The 19,377-nt window shown below is 40.4% G+C and overlaps 1 protein-coding gene across 1 annotated transcript in view; it reads right to left on the bottom strand.

Moving 5' to 3' along the window:
- Positions 1-1,695: 1,695 nt before the first annotated feature.
- Positions 1,696-19,377, bottom strand: part of FBLN2 (fibulin 2) — a 127,484-nt gene continuing 109,802 nt past the window's right edge. The window contains 8 exon segments of the mRNA XM_079964961.1: positions 1,696-5,108; positions 6,574-6,697; positions 9,696-9,824; positions 9,923-10,039; positions 12,930-13,055; positions 14,130-14,258; positions 17,822-17,965; positions 18,293-18,430. Of these exon segments, the coding sequence (XP_079821087.1) occupies positions 4,751-5,108; positions 6,574-6,697; positions 9,696-9,824; positions 9,923-10,039; positions 12,930-13,055; positions 14,130-14,258; positions 17,822-17,965; positions 18,293-18,430 (1,265 nt within the window). The 3' untranslated portion in view covers positions 1,696-4,750.

The following is a 19,377-nucleotide window of genomic DNA, read 5'->3' as shown; positions in this document are numbered from 1 at the left end:
GCCAGTGACTTAACAAAATGATTGACTGCGGTTGCTTCTAGTCAGCGGAAGGTCTCTACATTACAAATTGCTTGTCCATTATTTCTCTGACAGGACAGACCAGTGGAGCTTGAATGGCATTTATACTCAATCAAATGCTAATGTTGATTGAAAATGCTGGGTTTCATGGTTTCTTGATGTGCCCTGCCGGGGCAAGGAGAACTCCACCGCTCCATCATGTGTTTATTGCACAGAGCTTTTAAAAACGCTTTCAGGTCTCATAACTGCATACTGCCCTGCTCCTCTTCTCTGCAGAAAGATGTGCTTAATTGTACTGCATATGCCTTGGAGATAGGCAGACCATTCCACATTACTTATGGAATTCATGTCATAGTTTGGGACACTTGGCTTTTGGCTTTTAATTTACTGGACTCTGGGACCATAACTGAATCAAATAGGCTCCCAGTCTGTTCCAATGTGATTCCTCTGCAGTTGAAGCTACAGCCCTACCTTGCCATCTCTGGTGGAATTTGAGAACTTCTCTAGTAAACCTATTTCCACCTGCTCTTTTATTGCTCATTTCTCAAGATGCTCTGCAGTAGGAAATGTGTAGTTGTTAGGTCTGAGGCTGTTTATACCCAAGACACATTTTCTGTAGTTAATCTGCTTGTATCACATGATCTTCTGCAACTCTGCTATGATATATGATACAGTAGAATCTTGGTTTTTGAACGTAATCTGTTCCAGAAGACTGTTCGACTTCTGAAACGTTCAAAAACCAAAAACTGAAAGTGGAAGCTTCCATACCATAGGGAAACTTGAAACAGAAGCCATGTGGCATGTCCGACTTACGAAAGTCGTTCAGAAACCAGAGCAGCTACTTCTGGGTTTTTGGCGTTCGAAAGCCGAAACGTTTGTCAACAGAGACATTTGAAAACCAAGGTTCAGCTGTATATGGATAGCCTTTGAGTGGTATAGTGAGATGCCTTTCTGGGGGAAAGGCTGTAATTCAGTGGTAGAACATCTGTTTTACATGCAGAAGGGTTTCAGGTTCAACTCCTGGCATCTCCTGTGGTGCAGTGGTTAAGAGCAATAGACTCGTAATCTGGGGAACCGGGTTCACATCTCGGCTCCTCTACATGCAGCTGCTGGGTGACCTTGGGCCAGTCACACTTCTTTGAAGTCTCTTAGCCCCACTCACCTCACAGAGTGTTTGTTGTGGGGGAGGAAGGGAAAGGAAATTGTTAGCCGCTTTGAGACTCCTTTGGGTAGTGATAAAGCGGGATATCAAATCCAAACTCCTTCTCTATTAGGGCTGGGAGACACTCTGCCAGTCAGGCTGGACAATACTGAACTAGACGAATCAATGATCTGGCTCAGGATAATGCCAGCTTCCTATGTTCCTATACTCTTCTAAGTAAGGTTTCCTAGTTCCTAGTAATTAGAGTTCCTGGACACCCTCTCCTTCCCCATGTGTCCAGTGATCCCTTTCCCATTGCTCTGTGAAGGAAAAATCTAGTTTCAGGAACCAACAGGTGATTCACTGAGACAGATGGACGAAGAAATGACCAGAGAATTGTGGTGGGAGACATTCCTGCTGCACTTTCTCTTGTTGCCAATAAGCTATTTGGAGTGACAGCAAAAGTCTCCAGGTTAGTACCTAATTCCACTTTCAGCTCTAAGAGTCTATTTATTAGAATGGAAGCAAATATGCACTAAGAAACCAAGAAAAGAATTTATAGAAGCACAACTATGTATAACATTAGCTAAAACCATACTTATGCTTTACTATGGACCGAAATCGCGACAGAAATAGCAGGGAAGACAACATTCAATGAATCTGATGACAGCACATCTTTCTCCTCTCCCCTCGCTCCCGTTAAACATAAAAAACATTTACATGTTTAATCCACAGTACAAATTAGTATTTTACATTTCATAATACTGCAGCATTTTATAATACTTTTTATACTACTGTATAAAAAGGCCCTAAGGCTTGGCTTCTTCCTTGTTTTATATACAAAATAAGATCCACTACAATATAAGGAAAGGATTAAACCATATCACAAAAAAATCTATATGTTGCAGTTATGGTTTCGATCAACAACATTTCATATGTTATTTATGTATAGCTGTGCTAAAAAAAACTAAGTAAAAGATTTGCACTAGACTGTTCTATCTTTTTTTTAAAAAAAAAATCACACCATATTTATTTTAAAATTCTGCTATTCACTTGCAAAAAAATTTAAAAAAAATATTTTGATTAAACTATTCATCAGTACACATGGCTGCTTGATTTGGGCCTTATCCAGTTTTCTATAAAATAAGAGAACTTGAAAAGAATTTAAACCTTGCATTGTCCTATTAGTATAGTGTATGGTTTATTCAAGCTGCCAAATTAACTAGATTCCTACTTCTGCCATGTCATTTAGGCCAGAAAAGCAGAAAATAAATCTGATCTATTTCAAGTTTTATCTTAACACTCTAATTGGATAGCCATGACATTCAATAAGGTGTTAACAATGGTTTTGCATCTTTGGTCTGTCATGCTTCATCTTTGGCATTTCCTTAGAAAATATAATACATCTTGTATGTACCCCAAAAAGAATGGGCACCTTCAGTACTGAATTTAAATACAAAACCAGGCAAGTAATGCGAACTGCAATGTCAATTTCAGCAAGAAAGCACAACACACCCCTCTCTTCCATTGGATCTGAAAATTATTCGGCTTTGTTTAAGTGTAAGCATGGATTAACTGCCACCCAAACTGTGTTCTTTCGTTAAGGGACCTGTGTTCGCAGATAAGTAAACATAAATTATGAGGACAAAAAAAAAAAAGAGACATCTAATAGTAAGTGACTGACAGCACTATGCATGTCTAATAAGAAGTAAATCCCATTGATTCCAGGCAATTGTGTATATGATGTCAGCCTGAATGTTACCTAATATAGAAGTGTGGAATCCTTGGCCCTCCAGATGATGCTGAACTACAGCTCCCATGATCTCTGGCCATTGACAATGCTTGCTAGGGCTAATAGGAGCTGCAGCCCAGGAACATTTGGGAGGCCGGAGGTTCCCCACTCCTACTCTAGCACCACAGCTTGCACATTTAAAAACTGCCCCACATAGCAAACGTGATTGCTGCATGTACACAGGATGTACAATTTGAGTCCTCAGACATGTAAACACTGGGTCCAGATTTCAGCAGGCTTCGACTTCCCACATCCCAGCAATCCTGATGCAGCTAAGATCGCTATCCCCATGCTGTAAACAGCAGTGCAGCAACAGCAATCTTTTCTCCACTGCAGAGAGAAAGAGGATGGGCCTATCTGTATAGGAGGTGGCCAAAGGCTGCTCACCTGTGGATTGAAAGGATGTATCCCTTGCTGATTTGCTGTGGCTGCATGGCACACAGGACCAAGGAGAAGAAAAATTCATACCCAGCCCAATGAAGAGGCAGAGATCAGAAGCAACAGGCCTGCAGCATTTGCCTGAGAGTACAATGTGCTGACACTGGCTATATGTATTTCCCATGATGGGTACAGTGGGTGGTATGCCCTCAGCAATTGCAATTCCCATGTAAAGTGTGACAGTGATCTGGTACTACTGGTGCAGTACCTCTGATATACCAGAAGGTGTAATTCCATGGCACCATAAGAGAATGCATGTAAGCATTGCCTGGGAGCAATCCCCATTTAATTCAATAGGATTTATTTCTGGGTAGACATGGTTACAATTTTGCTGGTTGTCACACTCAGTGCACATCCAATGAAATCCATGGACTTAGGGTTAAGTTCATTGATTTCAGTGGGTTGTTCTGAGTATGATGAACATTCAGTTTGACCCGTTCCTCCCTCTCCCCCCAAAATTGTTCAAGCTTCCTGGACACTGGACAAGACACAAGTGCCTAAGGAGGCTGGATTTCATCCAACCCTTTGGATTTCCACCTCTTGTCCTCCAAAGCTGAAAATACATGTAACTCTATAAGGAGAGCTTGCTGTGCTGTGCATTAGTTCTCATATTAACCTTTTGTCTTCCCCCTGCCTGGAGGAAGAGAACGAGGCAGCTAAAGTTACTGAGCAGGCAATTGCATGAGGAGGGGCGAGACTAACATGTCCCCATCTGATTTGCTGGCATGTCAGCGCAGCATTTTTTTGCTACGCAGTCCAAGCATAGTGAACTCTCTTTGTATATTACATGTAGATAAGTGTAAATATATTAAAGAGACTTTAAGGACTTCGGGTCTTTTTAAAAGCTGCACCAGAAGAAGCTCAGCAGGTGGAAAGACATCACTTCCATCAGACATTGCCATGGGCAGGGACTGATGTCCTGCCTGCCAACCAGCCCAATCCAAGTGTACTTAAGCACATAGTCAAACTGATTTCAGTGGCCACATGATTAATTCTCTGGGAAATCAACAGGACCTTTAAGTGCTTAAATTGGATAGATTGCCCCCCCCCCCAGCAACTCATTCTGAAGTTGTCACTGGTGCAATACCAATAGAAGATTTTAGAGCATCACGTAAATACTGTACATATATATTTGCTTTAAACCACAATGCCTTCTTCTGCTCAGTTAAAAATCCAGAGTTGTAAGAGAAACAGGTTATGCGTTTTAAGTTAATTTTACAAAAAACAAAGATGTTTTTAGAAATATAATATGGGGGGAAATGGTTATTATTTTAAAAATCTATAACTAGGCATCATAATAAGCTTTGGTAGAAAACACAAAAGCGATAGCACCAATAAACTCCCATGAGAGTACATATGCCTCAGTAGGCATGGGAAGAGATAAAGATGTAAATTTTAGCCAGGAAGGTCGTGTAGGTTCCTTGACGCCAAAGCTTCATTTCAACATCTAACAAAAAGTCTTTGGGTTCCTTCACTTGCCGCTGAAGGTAGACAATGCCTGTGTAGGAATTAAGCTTCCTGGTGCTGAAGTAGTTCTCTTCATTTCCTTTGTTGATTGTGAGGATTATGTTGTCTCCAGCATAAGCAGGCGAGGGACCAATTCGGAAAATATGCGCGGGGATGACAATGTTAGTTTGGAAGTTAAGCTGATAGTAAGTAATTCGCAAAGGAGTGTTTTGGCAGTCCACATAGTTAAAGCAGTTGATACGCTCGCATCTCCTAGGAGAGAGAGGAGAAAAGGGAAATAGTTAGCGCTGCAGAAACTGTGATTCGAAAAGATACACATCTGGGCAATTTGCAAAGTCCCAGAAAAACCTCTCTCATGTGTTAGGCAGATGCACCACAGAGCTGCAAACTTTGTGCAATTAACAGCTGCTCACTCTTCTTTTACAACACTCTTTACACTGATGCAATTGTCAGCATAACAGCCAAGTATCAAAAGATCATGAACCCTGAAAGCCCCCTCTGGAAGCACCACAATGAGCACATAGAGGAAAACAGACAAAATCGTACTGTGCCGTTTGCCTGCAAAAGGAATCTGTGAACCATCAAAATGCAGTGCTCTGATCAGGCTATATACAAAATCCCAGAGAGTCATGCTTACAAAGGCAGCCCAGGAGTGCCTTTTCTGCTTTCATTTAAAGCAGTGCAGATCGAGGATAAAGAGCTGCCTTATGCTAAGTCACCTCAAATGTCCCAGGACCCACAAGGCTGACAGCTCTGCAAATTCTCAAGCAGAACCTCCAAATGACTGTACTGGATGCACTTCTGCCAGGGAAACACCTTGACATTATGCTGCTGTTATGTCCTGCTTTCAGGCTTCCCATAGGCACTGGGTTAGCCACTGCAAGAACAGTATTCTGGACTAGATCTAACAGGCCTCTTCCTATATTGTTATGACATGGTTTTTCAACTCTGCGCTGTTGTAGAAAATCTAGTGGTGGCAGAGAGGGAGAGAACATGATTGCCCATTCTCCCTTCCCTTGCAGCACCCCCCAGAGAGATGAGGGACTAGGCCTGCGTTCATTGTCAGAGTTCATAATTTGGGTGTGGGGTATACAATTTACTGTTTTTGGTGATTTTCATTTTTTGTTTTAATAATATTGGTATGTTCTGATGGATGTTTAATGCATTTTATGTTTGTATATTTTAGTGTTGTAAGCCACTTTAATATTTTTTTTTTTTTGGGGGGGGGGGAGAATTCAGGATATACAGTTTTTTAAAAAAGAAACCAAACTACCAGCAAACCACTGAGCTGTTGAAAAAAATTGCAATTAAAAGAAATTGGTCCAGTAAAAACTAATTTTATTATCTTATTATCTGCCGTTAATGGTGATTTTCCTTTTGAAAGGAGGCTCTGGAATACCCTTTTTTAAAAGTCATTATTTTCTTCTGTTTCCATTCTTGTGTCAACTGGTGCCAATTACCACACTTCTGCACGCTGTAAAAGTAATTAAAATTAAATTAGGTCATGATGAAATGTTTGTAGGCAAACATTTTGGTACGAGAGCTTTCAAGAGGAGGGGTCCAAAGTATACCCCAAACTCGCTCATTCATATCATTTTGCATCTGTTTTATGCTTTTGGCCAGGGACAGTAGGGGTTCAACAAACTCTCTAAGATATAGCTACTGATGGGAACTTTATAAATATCATCTGATTTAGTGGCTTTCTTATTGGACTTACATTTCAGACACTTTTCTGTAGTTCGCTGGGCACTCAAACAAAAGACACCGGAAGCTGCCCTGAACATTGTAGCAAGATTCGGTTGAGGAACAATTGTGGGTTCCCATTGCACATTCATCAATATCTGGGAATGAAGCACATAAGAAAGATCACGTACCATATTCACAAAACAGTGTAGTTGCAGCCTTATTCCAAATCACAAGATGCAGCTTTATTCCAAAACTATGCAAGAAATATCACTCACATGAGCAGAGTAGGTATGGGAACTATTGCTGTGCTACTTTATACTAAGAGCAGCAGAGAGTGCATTAAATTTGCTTTGATGTAACCATTTTTAAGGTTCAAGTACATCTGCTTCTTGGGAAAATACTAACTGCCAGTAGGGAAACCTGTCATGCTTATAGAGAAGTCTAAGTGATCTAAACAGGCTTGATCTCAAGTAATTGAGCAACCAACTGCAGCTTTAGAGTGCTGACTCAGGCATCTGAATGCTGTGCATGTTTATGGTGGTAAGACCTCCTGAGATCAGTCAGGCTTAAGACCAAGTGCGCATGCACAGGACCTCAGCCTTAGACTCAAAGCTTTGCTTCTTCCACACAACAGTACAACAGTTATGGACAGTACAACAGTTATGTGGTGGGGAATCGATGCCAACCTCACCACTTCTGCACACAAACAGCCTCCAGGGTGACACTCTGGGTGCTACACTTTTGGATGTTTTGCAATAGGAATATGAGAAAAGTCCAGTTGGATCACACAAGCTTGGGTTCATCTAAAGTCTAGCAACCTGATTCCAGCAGTGGCCAGTTGGAAGACCCCAGGGAGCTCACAAGCACAGCATGAAGCCAATAGCCCTCTCTCATTGGTTGGGCCTTAGCAAGGCTATGCAAATGGTGTGTGACAGTATTTGTATATCACTCAGTAGGCATCTGCTGGGATACTTATATTTAAGTTGATATTTGGCCTGTACACCTGTGTACTCTGTGTATTCTGCAATAACAATTATTGGGAGAACCAATAATCAGTATTTTTTCATACAAGTAGGAAGATAAAAGAATAAATTAACATATGCAGATTTGGACTTGATTATCATCTTATTAGGACACGTTACTAAAAAAACAAAACCAGCAACGGAACCTTCTTCTGCACTTATAGTTGCATTAAGCTTAAAAAAAAGATTGCAGACTTCCTGTATTTCCCCTGCATTCAGAGAAGTTTATTTCCACAAAATGTGCTTAAGATCAGAATGAAAGACTCCTTTTGTTACTGAGCACAATAACGGTTTTTTGAACAATCAAATGACAAAATGTTCAATTGCGGTTCCGAAGATATGGGATACCAGATGCGATGGATCCAGTTCAAGGAAGGAGGGGGGAAACTGGCTGAGGACTGTGTGTAGCCACACAGAAAACTCTCAGATGTCTAGACAGCATTCAGAGGTTTGCAAATAAAATAAATGTTAACAGACAAACCATGTGGCAAAATCCTGTGGTGAAATTTGCCCGTTGTCTTGCAGGAGGTAGGCTCTTAAAGAAATACCATAGCCTTCCCGGAGGGTCAAAAATTGCTCTTGCGAGGAGCGTGGCTTGGTTTAAAAGCCCAAAGGGCAAAAAATTTAATAGAAAGTCAAAGAAAATTAAAGCAAATTAAGCCCCCTCCTCACTGTTTCTTAAAACTAGGTGAAAAGGTTAAATTGTTTCCATATGGAACCCGATGTTGCAAAAAGATTTACTTCTCCATCTTGGCTGTCTGAAGCTTTACCACATAGCTTTAAAAACAATGATCCATAACATAAAACTCCAGCATGCCAGTTCAAACAGATCAGCTTGAATTCACTCAACTATAAAAAGGCCATGAATGAAATGGAAGGAAGGGGGGGTGGAATGACTCATAGGCGAATATGTCCCCGATACAAAAATATTTTTTTCCTACATTCTCCCCATGGTGTGGAAGTGAGCTCACCCATCTCATGTCTAAGATCTTTGGAGCTTATTGTTTAAATAGGCTTCCTGTGCTGAAAATCCAACATTGATAAATCATGTAGCCAGTATCTCCCCAAAATCTGGGAAGCAGCTACGTGACTCAGGTTCATGACCATCGGGTGTCCTGCTGGGTTTTTATGCCCATGCATGGGCTTCAAAAGGCAGAATGATGATGATCTTACTCTGCCTTCAAAAGTAGGATAATTTGGGGTTAAGATATCATCCAAGTGACTGGGCCAGTAATCCATTCAAGGATCCTCAGCTAGGCTGCTTTTGACTTGTACCAGTTTTGATGCTGTAATCTCAGAAGCACTGATATGCTACCACTGTTATCAAATTGTATTAGGAAAATCAAACAAAAATGCTGGTGTTTTGTTTCAGAGACAGCAGTGTATTATTTACATGCCTATGATATCACTCCTGGGACATGAGAATAATACCAGTGGTATGTGTCTATGCAACCATTAGGACTTGGTTACCACTGCTATTTTCTTATCACCTGTATAAATTCCTGTAATTCAAGATTACTGTGAAACAAAAAATAAACTAGCTGCTCATTCTATTCATTTATAAATACCAGCACTGTAGATCTACTAAGTCTATAGATTTCATAGTTCTAGAGGCTGGGGCACTGCAGTTTGGATAATTAAACATGGTCGGCAGTCATCATGGGTGGAAGCCAAGCTTGGCTCACATTCGAAAGGGACACCAACTCGGAAATGGCTCTGGGAGCTTGGTGAGGAGGGTGGAGTGGTGGCCCAGGAGGAGTGGAAATGGTGCTGGGCATGGCAGCGAACAGGGCAGCTATCCTATCCCACTATGAAGGTGTCCAAAATTATCTCTCCCCCCTGCCAAACACTCTCCACCTGGTGGAGTATTGTGATGAGAGCCCTGCTTGCACTTGAAAAACAAGCAAAAGAGCCTTCTGTATTTTTGCCCCAAACAAACCACATAAGAGAAATAGAGCTTGCCCTTCAAATGCTATCTTCCCTTCCAAGTTTTTTTCCCCTTGTGCAACCTCAATAATAACTGGACTAACTGATTTTTATTGAAATCGTAATAAGAGCAAACAGTGCGATAAGAATGTTTGACCTGATGGCTGAGCAGGTAGAATCTGAAGCCCTTCCATCTCCTTCTTACCTCTACAAGTCCTTCCATTTGTTGCCATAGTATATCCTTGATCAGGACAAGCACACTGATAGCTTCCAGGCACATTCATGCAGCGGAAAGTGCACAGAATACCTGCACTTTGTGCACATTCATCAATATCTGAGGAAAAAGAAGAATTTATAGACATGTGAGGACAACAAAGTTGCTGTCCAGTAGGAACGTGCAATAGTAATCCCAATGGAAAGTTCAAAACATACCTTTGCAAGAATGGCCATCTTCCGCTAACTGATAGCCTTGCCTGCAGTAACACTGATAGGAACCATATATATTAGCACATTCTTGACTGCATGGATTGTTGTCACATTCATTGATGTCTGTATAAGAAGTATAGAAATAAAATTTAATCAGTCCAGCCACTGCCATGTCAGTCATTGTCTGTTATCAAATGAAGAACAGAAAGGTTAAAGAAAAGCCCCATCGAATATGTATTGACAGTTACAGAAATGTCTTGTGTCTTGAAGCATGATGATATATTTGATTCATCAGCTAAAATTTTTGTTGATTCAGCTGGTTGGATTCTTTTTTTTTTACATATTTCATTCACAATGACACGTAACAATGAGCACATGGAAATGCTTGATGAAGAAAAGTTTAATAATTAACAAAACAAGGGAAAGTAAAGTCATATTGAGCTGACTGTGTCTAAAACAGTAGAAGTAATTCTTATAACAGTCGTTTCATTATGTATCTAGCTAAGAAGATCAACACATACATAATGCAACAAAATCACTTGCTTGATCAGCAGCACAAATAAAACCTAGATTTGGTTGCATATCTGAATGTATATCCAAGGGAAGATATAGAGTATTGTTTTGAATGGGATGCACTTTCAGATATACATTTGCATTGCCTTTATAGGTTTTTACACGACCAACTGCCTAACCTCCCCATTCAATATCAAGTTTGGTGTCATCAGTATTTGTTCATGCAACCATCTGCTCACCAACACAGATGAAAATAATTTATTAATCTCAGTCAAGCACATATGAATCTGTGGATTTTTTGTGGCCTCAGGACATACAAAACCTAGACATGTTTAGATTTAGATGTTTAGCCAAATACCCCTGTGAATCCTCACCTTATCATATATCAGGTATCCGTGCCACCCATATCGGTTATTGTGGCCCTCTAGATCTAACACATCTGTGTTGGTTGGTGTTAGGGGTTTTCTAAATCATATAATTAGAAAGTCATTATATAAGATCTGGGCTAAATTTAAGGGAATTTTAGAGCCAAAAATACCCCTGTGGACCTCACCCACAGAAGCCTTGGCTGTTAAAAAAATGAAAATGGAAGGTGAATGGGCCACAAATAGAATATTATTAGAGGAAAACCAAGACAAGCCAACTCTGAAAAAATATGAGGAAATTAAAAAGTACCGTATTTTTCGCCCTATAGGATGCACTTTTTCCCCTCCAAAAATGAAGGGAAAATGTGTGTGTGTCCTATGGGGCGAATGCAGGCTTTCGCTGAAACCTGGAGAGCAAGAGGGGTCGGTGCGCACCGACCCCTCTTGCTCTCTAGGCTTCAGGAAGCTATCCCCCCAGCCCGGCAAGCTCCCAGAGCGATGCCAAAGCTGCGTGCAGCTTCGCCATCGCTCTGGGACCCGTTCTGGGGGCTGGGATCGGGGGAAGCTCGGGCTTCCCCCGCCCCCAGCCGTGCAAGCTCCCAGAGCGATGCCGAAGGCGTGCGCACCTTCGCCATCGCTCTCCGACCCGTTCTGGGGGCTGGGGTCGGGGGAAGCTCCGGCTTCCCCCACCCCCACCCCCACAAGCGCCGGGAGCGATGGCGAAGGTGCGCTTACCTTCGCCATCACTCTCGGATCCTTTCTGGGGGCTGGGGGCGGGGGAAGCTCGGGCTTCCCCCACCCCCACCCCTGCAAGCTTCGGGGGCCACTCTGGCTCCCGTTCTGGGGGCTGGGGTCGGGGGAAGCTCGGGCTTCCCCCGCCCCAGCCCTGCGCCTGGGGGGGGGGGAAATAAATTTTTTCCCCTTTATCCCCCCCCCCAAATCTAGGTGCGTCCTATGGGCCGGTGCGTCCTATAGGGCGAAAAATACGGTATATGACAAGCTGGCTCCAATATTTTCAGATAAATCAAAGACTAAATTTGGATAGGAAAGAAGGTATTGCAAAAGAAACATCTATATTTGAAAGAGATCTAATTTTAAAAAAATGAAAATATATCTCACAAATGTACGATCCCCTATTAGAATGGGAAGTGAAAGAAAAGCAAGTTAAGTCAGTAATGGTGAGATGGGTGCAAGACCTTGGGTATAATATTTATATGGAACAATGGGAGAGACAATGGAGGGAGGACATCAAGTTCACGGTGTGCTATAATCTCAGGGAAAATATTATGAAGATGATATATAGATGGCACCTTACTCCAGCAAGATTGGCAAAAATGTACAAAAATAGATCACCTATCTGCTGGAGATGTAAAAAAGAGATGGGGTCTTATTTGCATATGTGGTGGAACTCCATAGTTATCCGAGACTTCTGGAACAATATCTATGACGAACTTAAAAAGATATTTAAACTTAATTTAAAAAAAAGACCAGAAACCCTCCTTCTAGGCATATTGCCAATAGAAATAGGAAAAAAATATAAAAACATTGTTCATGTATGCATCGACTGCAGTCAGAATATTAGTGGCAAGAAACTGGAAAAATGAAGCAATACCTACAATAGCAGAGTGGCAAGCCCTAATGAAAGAATATCTACAGCTAGCAAAGATGACAGGGAGAGTAAGAGATCAATCGAAACAGAATGTATATAAAGAATGGAGAATATTTAAAGAATATCTAAAAAATTATTGTAAGAATAAGAATCTCCTGGCAGAACCTGAGTGATTCTTGTAAATAAAAGGTGGAAATGATATTATGTTTGGAAGTACAAAAATAAGTTAATTTGAGACTCTACATTATAAAGGAAAGAATAGATATAGTAAATGAAAATATTTGGAAGCCTTTTTTTAGTTAATTCATAGTAATGTTTTTGTTCTTTTTTGTGAGTTTGTAAATATAATATGGCATTTACATATATGAAACGTATAGTATTATGTTTTTTACCCTTCTCTTTTTTCTCTTTTTATTTTCTTTCTTCTTTATTTTCTCACTTTGTGTCTGTATTAAATGTCATTGTGTTTTGATATTTTTTAATTCAAATTAATAAAGATTTAACAAATAGATGTTTAGCCCAATACCTTCACAATGCTTCCCATCATATGCCAAGCGAAAGCCAGTAGAACAGGAACAATGATAGGATCCAGGAGTATTTTCACATGAGTGTTGACAGAGTCGGCCAGGATAATTCCAGCATTCATTTATGTCTGCCACAAATGCCCAGTAAACAAAAATATAAATCGAGGGGGAGAGAGAGAGAGAGAGAAAACAGGAAAAAATATTTAGGACTGCATTGATTAATTGCTTTGATCTCATTTTTTTTCCTAACTTTGTATGCTGCTTTGTATTAACATATGATGTAACAGAGGCTCAGTCGGCATTATACATTTAAAGCAGTGTTATGTCACTTTAAACAATCATGACTTCCCTCAGAGAATCCTCATAATAGTAGCTTGTTAAGAGTGCTGGGAATTATTAGAAGACTCCGCTATTCGCACCACAGAGCTACAGTTCTTGGAGTTTCTTGGGATTGATGGTTAGGAACTCTTGCAATATCAGAAGATACTGCACATTTGCACTTTCAAAATACTGTGCACAAGCTTTAGAGTATCCACTGTCCGTCCGTCCCGACTAGCATGCACACATTTTCATATCCAGCTGCCAAACATTTTCCTCCCAATGAAAATTAAATTGGATAGAATTTGACATGAGGAGGGTCCAGAATATATACATGATATATTGTATTTTTGAATGTTATTTATGTGTACACTTAACCCCTGTATATTCATTTCTGTACTCCTCACTTGGCTGGAGAACTGCATTGCAAAATTCAGAGAAGTTCCAGTTTCAAAGGATGGCTGTATTTCAGTTCATATGCTGTTCAGAAAGTGTGACTTGAGTAGATTTCCCTTTAAATGGGAATTGAATAGAATTTCTCCTCCAACCATACTTGTGTCAGAAACCGAACTACTCTCTGGTCCACAATTTGTGATATATTACAGCAGAAGGGTTTATCACCTATGGAATCCTCCTGATTCAGTTCTTATCCAATCAATTGCTTATACTTGAAATAAAAGTAGAACATATTCTCACTAGTGCTTCTGATTAAGAGACAAGGGTTTCATTGCAAGCGAAGGTGGTTTCAGAAGCAATTCTATTATCTTGTTTGAGTTCTAGTGCTATGGAATTAATAATTGTGCCTGAAACAGCAGCACTGCGCACTGGCCTGAGGTCCATGTTTCATCAATCAGCAATATCATCTCCTCCTGTGCCACACATACCAATGCAGGTCCTGCTGAATGAATCATACTGATATCCCGTCTTGCAATCACAGCGGTAAGCTCCAGGTAGATTGTGACAAATCTGTCCCTCGCCACAGCGGTGTACGCCGGTTTGACATTCATCAACATCTACAGAAGCAAAAGGTAGCAATTACTCTCACCACAGAGGGCCAAGCTGATGGTCATTCTCCGAATATCACAGTTTGCAGGCAGCTGTACTGAATGAAGAGGCTTGCATCATGAGAGTCAACCTGGAGCAGAAGCATGCTTAACTTTTTCCTGACACTGCAGGAAAAGTGATTAGCGATCAGCAATCCCCGTTTCCCAAAGCTGGTTTCATGCAGGTCTATGCTTCCGGAGGCCAGTGTTTGAAAATGAAGATGCAGCTTAGAATGCACTCTGTGGTTGGTTCCAAACAAAAAGATTAACAAAATAAAAAGAGATGTGCCCTTGACATTGTAATAATATCTACATTTATCTGACATTCTCCTGTCTGGTTTGTGATGCTTTGATTCATTAAAACAGGATTTTCGGAGAATGGATGACTTAGGCAAACAATAATAGTTTGACTTAATCACAATAGATATCTGTTTTCTCCCCTTAATCTCACTTCTCACCTATTAAAAAAAGAACAACACACAGTCTGAGGATTTGATAGCACAGAGGGTTGTAGCCTTTTGATACAATCCACGTAAATTTCCTATACTCACACATTTCCCATGATGTATGGAATCTACAAAGTGCTGGAGTCCCACCCAGCTATCAACTCCGTAAGATGAGGGAGTGATGGCAGAATGACACTTGCATAGCTTTCCTATAAAATGGACTAAGGAATTTACCTGCAAACAAATATAGTTAGGTACAGTGGTACCTCATTTTGAGTCCTTCCAGTTTAGGGTCCATTTCATCCAACGTCCGCGGCAAACCCAGAAGTACCAGAACGGGTTACTTCCGGGTTTGCCGCTCACGTACCTGCAGAAGCGTTGCTTCGCGCATGCGCAGAGCAGCGCTTTGTCAAGCGTCCCTTTCGTCGAGTGTCTGGGGCTCCGGAATGGATCCCGGACGCAAAAGGAGGTATGACTGTATATGGAAATCATAAACAGAGCATCAAATAACAACCCTCAGTGATAGACATCAGTCATGTACTTAACACTCAGAATTAAGAAGCAACCAAGGCCATCACATTTTAGTTGGAATCTCTGGTGAATGATATTTGTATATTAATGTTGACTGTAAGGCCTCACAGTGTGAGGCCTTCTGTACCCAGAGGTCTGCCAGACTGCTTTCCTTCTTTAAGATTGTTTTCTGGTTTCCACACCCCCTTAACTTGGATGCTACACAGACATCTTTTTGGACCATTTATGCAGTGATAACTAATATCACATGCTTCTGGACAACTTACCATCTTTCCCCTTTCCTTTTTCCTCAGCTAAAATAGGTCTTTGTGTAATCACTGTTGCGCTAGGCATAAGTTTAGGCTTAGCCTCCAAGGCTGTATGTAACTTCCTGATCTGAAAAAGCCCCACCTCATGATGTCTTTCCCTGGGTTTAAATTGAAATGCAGAAAGCCAGGGTAGCAGGTTCAAAACACATGAGATAGATGCAGACACCAGAGGAGGTTTTGAGGGGCCCCCCCCCAATTGTTTTTTTAAAAATAATTTTTATTAGCCAACCAATCAAATCAAATCAAATCAAATCACATAAATTCCAAATTACAAAGCCGAATTTTAAATTTTTGTTGAGGGGACCCATATTTCAAGTTCCGATGGGGGATTCCGATCATCTTCTTGCTACTGCGTTAATATCCAAATCAGTCCAAATAATGTTCATAATTCTATCCAGTCTTATCTTGCTGTTTCCACATCTCATCTTGTTCGTATATTTTTTATTTTTTTCTTTATGAACTCTTCTGATAATGAGCCCCCCCAATTGTTAAGACTGAATACAGGCCCTGCAACAAACTTTGGGAGATGGCGCCTCTGCTGTTAGGCACACAGTAGTAACTACCTAAGATGTCATCATGGAGTTTTCAGGAGGTGTTGCATCCAGAAAGGCTGGACCATTGAAGAAATTATTTGGAGAACGAATGAAAGGATGCTCAGAAACACCCCTTGGCAACATCAAAAGTAGGCAAGTACAACAAGAACCAGCAGGCCAGCCGAAAAAAATTATGATGTAGAATGGTTTTAAAAAATCCAGGACAAATTTTAGGCACAATAGCCACAATACTTATATGTCTATTGTGCAAAGTTCATTAAAAGGCTTCATCAAATTTTGCATGGAAGCATGACTAGAAACTGTTCCAAATAATAAATGATATAAATAAAATATCTCTAGTGTAGAAATCCATAGGGAAACTTGGGTACAGTTAGAAATATTTCCTGTTTTATCCATTATCTAATCAGTCGTGTTTTAAATAAATATATGAATCAATATTGGAAAGGAGGAATATTTTTCATTAAAGCACTGTCCCTTTGGTTCTGTCTTTGTATCGCAGCAAACATGAAAAGTTAATTTTAATATAGATTTAAATCTGCAAATTAGCAACTTTAGTTGCCATTAATTCATTGGTCCAGCCCTTTGATTAGCTTCTGTGAAATTGTGTGTTCCAGTGCATTCAGCTTTAATTATGTCCAGAACATTATTCAGTCAGAAGTGCACCATATTTCACGATAGCTAGAGTATTTTTCAATTAAATATAGGATAAAGGTGCTGCTAACCAATCTACTGAATTAGAGAGAACGAACATCACTGAGAAGATGAATTTTCTAAACAAAAGAAAGCGACCACACAGACTCAGTTTTGCTGCAGAGGCTTGTCCAGATGATCTATTTATATTACCATATGTTAATCTAATCTGAAAGCTAATTATCCAGAAAGATGCCTCTTATGAAAAAAGGAGAGAAAAGTTGAACCACAAAATCTCCTGGCTCTGTTCTTTATGCTCCTCCCTTTTAAAAAAAGAACACACAGTAGAACATTTAGACTCTAAGCAGAGGTGCATCACTTACCTGTCTCTAGAGAGAGGCGCAGTGCTTTCACTGAGTGTGCCACAAGGCTGACCTCTGTACTTGCCAAATTTCTAAAAGAATTGCAGTTGGGCAGAGGCAGGAAAGAGCAGACAACACTGAGCAATGGTCTGGATTGACAGGATTGAGTGACGTGCTTGGCAGTGGTGGTGGAAATGTCTCCAAGAGCAATGTGCAGGGATGGCTTGCACATGAGGCAGAATGAGACAGCCGCTGCAGGCAGTGAGTATGGCAAAACTGACACCCCCAAGGGCCTTTGCTTCATTATTGTTCAGACCTCTTGCTGCTGCTGCACCAACAACCACCACCCAGCATGGCTACAGTCTCCACTGCTACTTCCACTTGCCTTGTTCTGAGGAAAGGTGAAGGAGGTTCTTCCTCAGAACAAGACTTCATGGGGAAAGTAGCCAGGAGAGGGCCTGCACCATCTCCGCGGTTTGGAGGGGGGGGGGATGGTTTAAGCTTTAAAAAGTGTTTAAATAAGTCATCACCAGATCTAAACATGGTTTGCAACAAATGCTTCTATGTGTTATGGGAATCTGGGATGTGCATATGTATAGAAAACTGTCAAAAAACAAATAAACCCCTATTTGAATGTAATTATTGGCATTTAAGGATGGGGGATATCCAGCAAAATTAGCCAGGTTACTTAGTCTGTCTTACCGACACATCTGGCTCCATCTTCACTCGAATGATACCCTCTGCTACATATTAAGAGGTTCCTCTGACAAGTATAAGACCCAACAGTATTGATGCAGTTGAAACCAGCCTTACATGGCTCCGTAAGTGATGTACATTCATTAATATCTGTGGACGAGAATATACATTAAGCTTTCAGCTAGTAAATTAATCAGGGAGCTATCTTCCAGCTGTCATTTCTTTCCTATTCATTTGGTTTTGATTTATTATTCAAGAAATTCTAGGTTGCTGGAACTCTATAAAGCCAACGTTTATATATTTAACGCTATGTAAATCTAATCCTTTTTTTAATAATAAAAAATAAAAAAATAGTGAGATAGGTTTTAGTGGGAGAACAGTAAAATTTGAAAGACCATTAAACTTGAACAATTATGGGTAATATAACAGTATGTAGAGCTCATTCATCTACAACTATATTGTTCGAGTTGAACTCACCAACACAATTACCCTCTGGATCTTGTAAAAATCCATCCATGCACCGCTGCTTTGATTCACAATAGAACGATCCTTTTGTATTTTGACATACAAAGTTTATCTTGCAGCTGTGAGTTCCTCGTTCACATTCATCAATGTCTTAAAGGAAATTAAAAAGTAAAAGTGGATTAATCTAGTGATAGCTTTCCTAATTTTGTTGTCTTGGTTTCTCTGAAGTCTTCCATTTGTTCGTTAATTTAGATTAGCTCAAAATAAGTTTTTAGAGGGTGACTCTACAATGCAAAGCTGCAATAATGTACAGCATCACAATTTAATCTAAGATCATTTATGGCATTCCTTTATTAACTAATCCAATTTAACCGGAGAATGTATTACTCTGTGTATTACGGATGTGTAACGGCAGAGCAAAATTCACACAGCCTATATGGTGGCTAACCTTTTCTTATTAAATATTCTAAAACACAACATACATCTTCATTTCATGTCAGATAAGCCATCTGAAGAATATTTACGGAAAGAAAACCAACTCGGGCTGCCAACAATTCCAATCTGTAGCAAAATTCATGGATGAAGAAATCCAAAGACAGATGTCTCCTGCTGTTAAATATCAGACTCATATGTTACACTCTTTCAAATGTTGCCCACATTGCCTAGTCATTCTGCCAAGAAAACAGGATGAAGCATCTTAAAAATAATAAAGATGCATCTACACCACATGCAAACGCATGGAAATGACAGCAAGTAATCAGGCATTACTTATTATAGGGGCACTTGAATTATAGGCCTAGAGGCCGGTCATCCATCTGAGGGCCACTTAGGCACCTGCTTTGTAATTTTTAATACATTAGTTTTCAAATGAACTAGCATATTAAATTTGGCATAAGATGCTACATAGACTATGTGTGGAGAGATGTTCCTCAGCAGGTCACACTGCAAGACATTTCCCATCATGCAGCAGGTCCAGCCGCCTACCAAATGAAAGAAAATTTCACAGCCAAGTTCGTAATTAAAATTAATTTATTCATCACATCAATTTCCTGCTCAAGGTAGCATGTACAGGGGGTAGTCTTCCATGCTAGTCCTAC

The sequence above is a fragment of the Podarcis cretensis genome (assembly GCF_951804945.1).
Source record: "Podarcis cretensis genome assembly, chromosome: 2".
Classification (NCBI taxonomy): Eukaryota; Metazoa; Chordata; class Lepidosauria; order Squamata; family Lacertidae; genus Podarcis; species Podarcis cretensis.
This window is presented reverse-complemented; position numbering and strand designations above follow the sequence as displayed.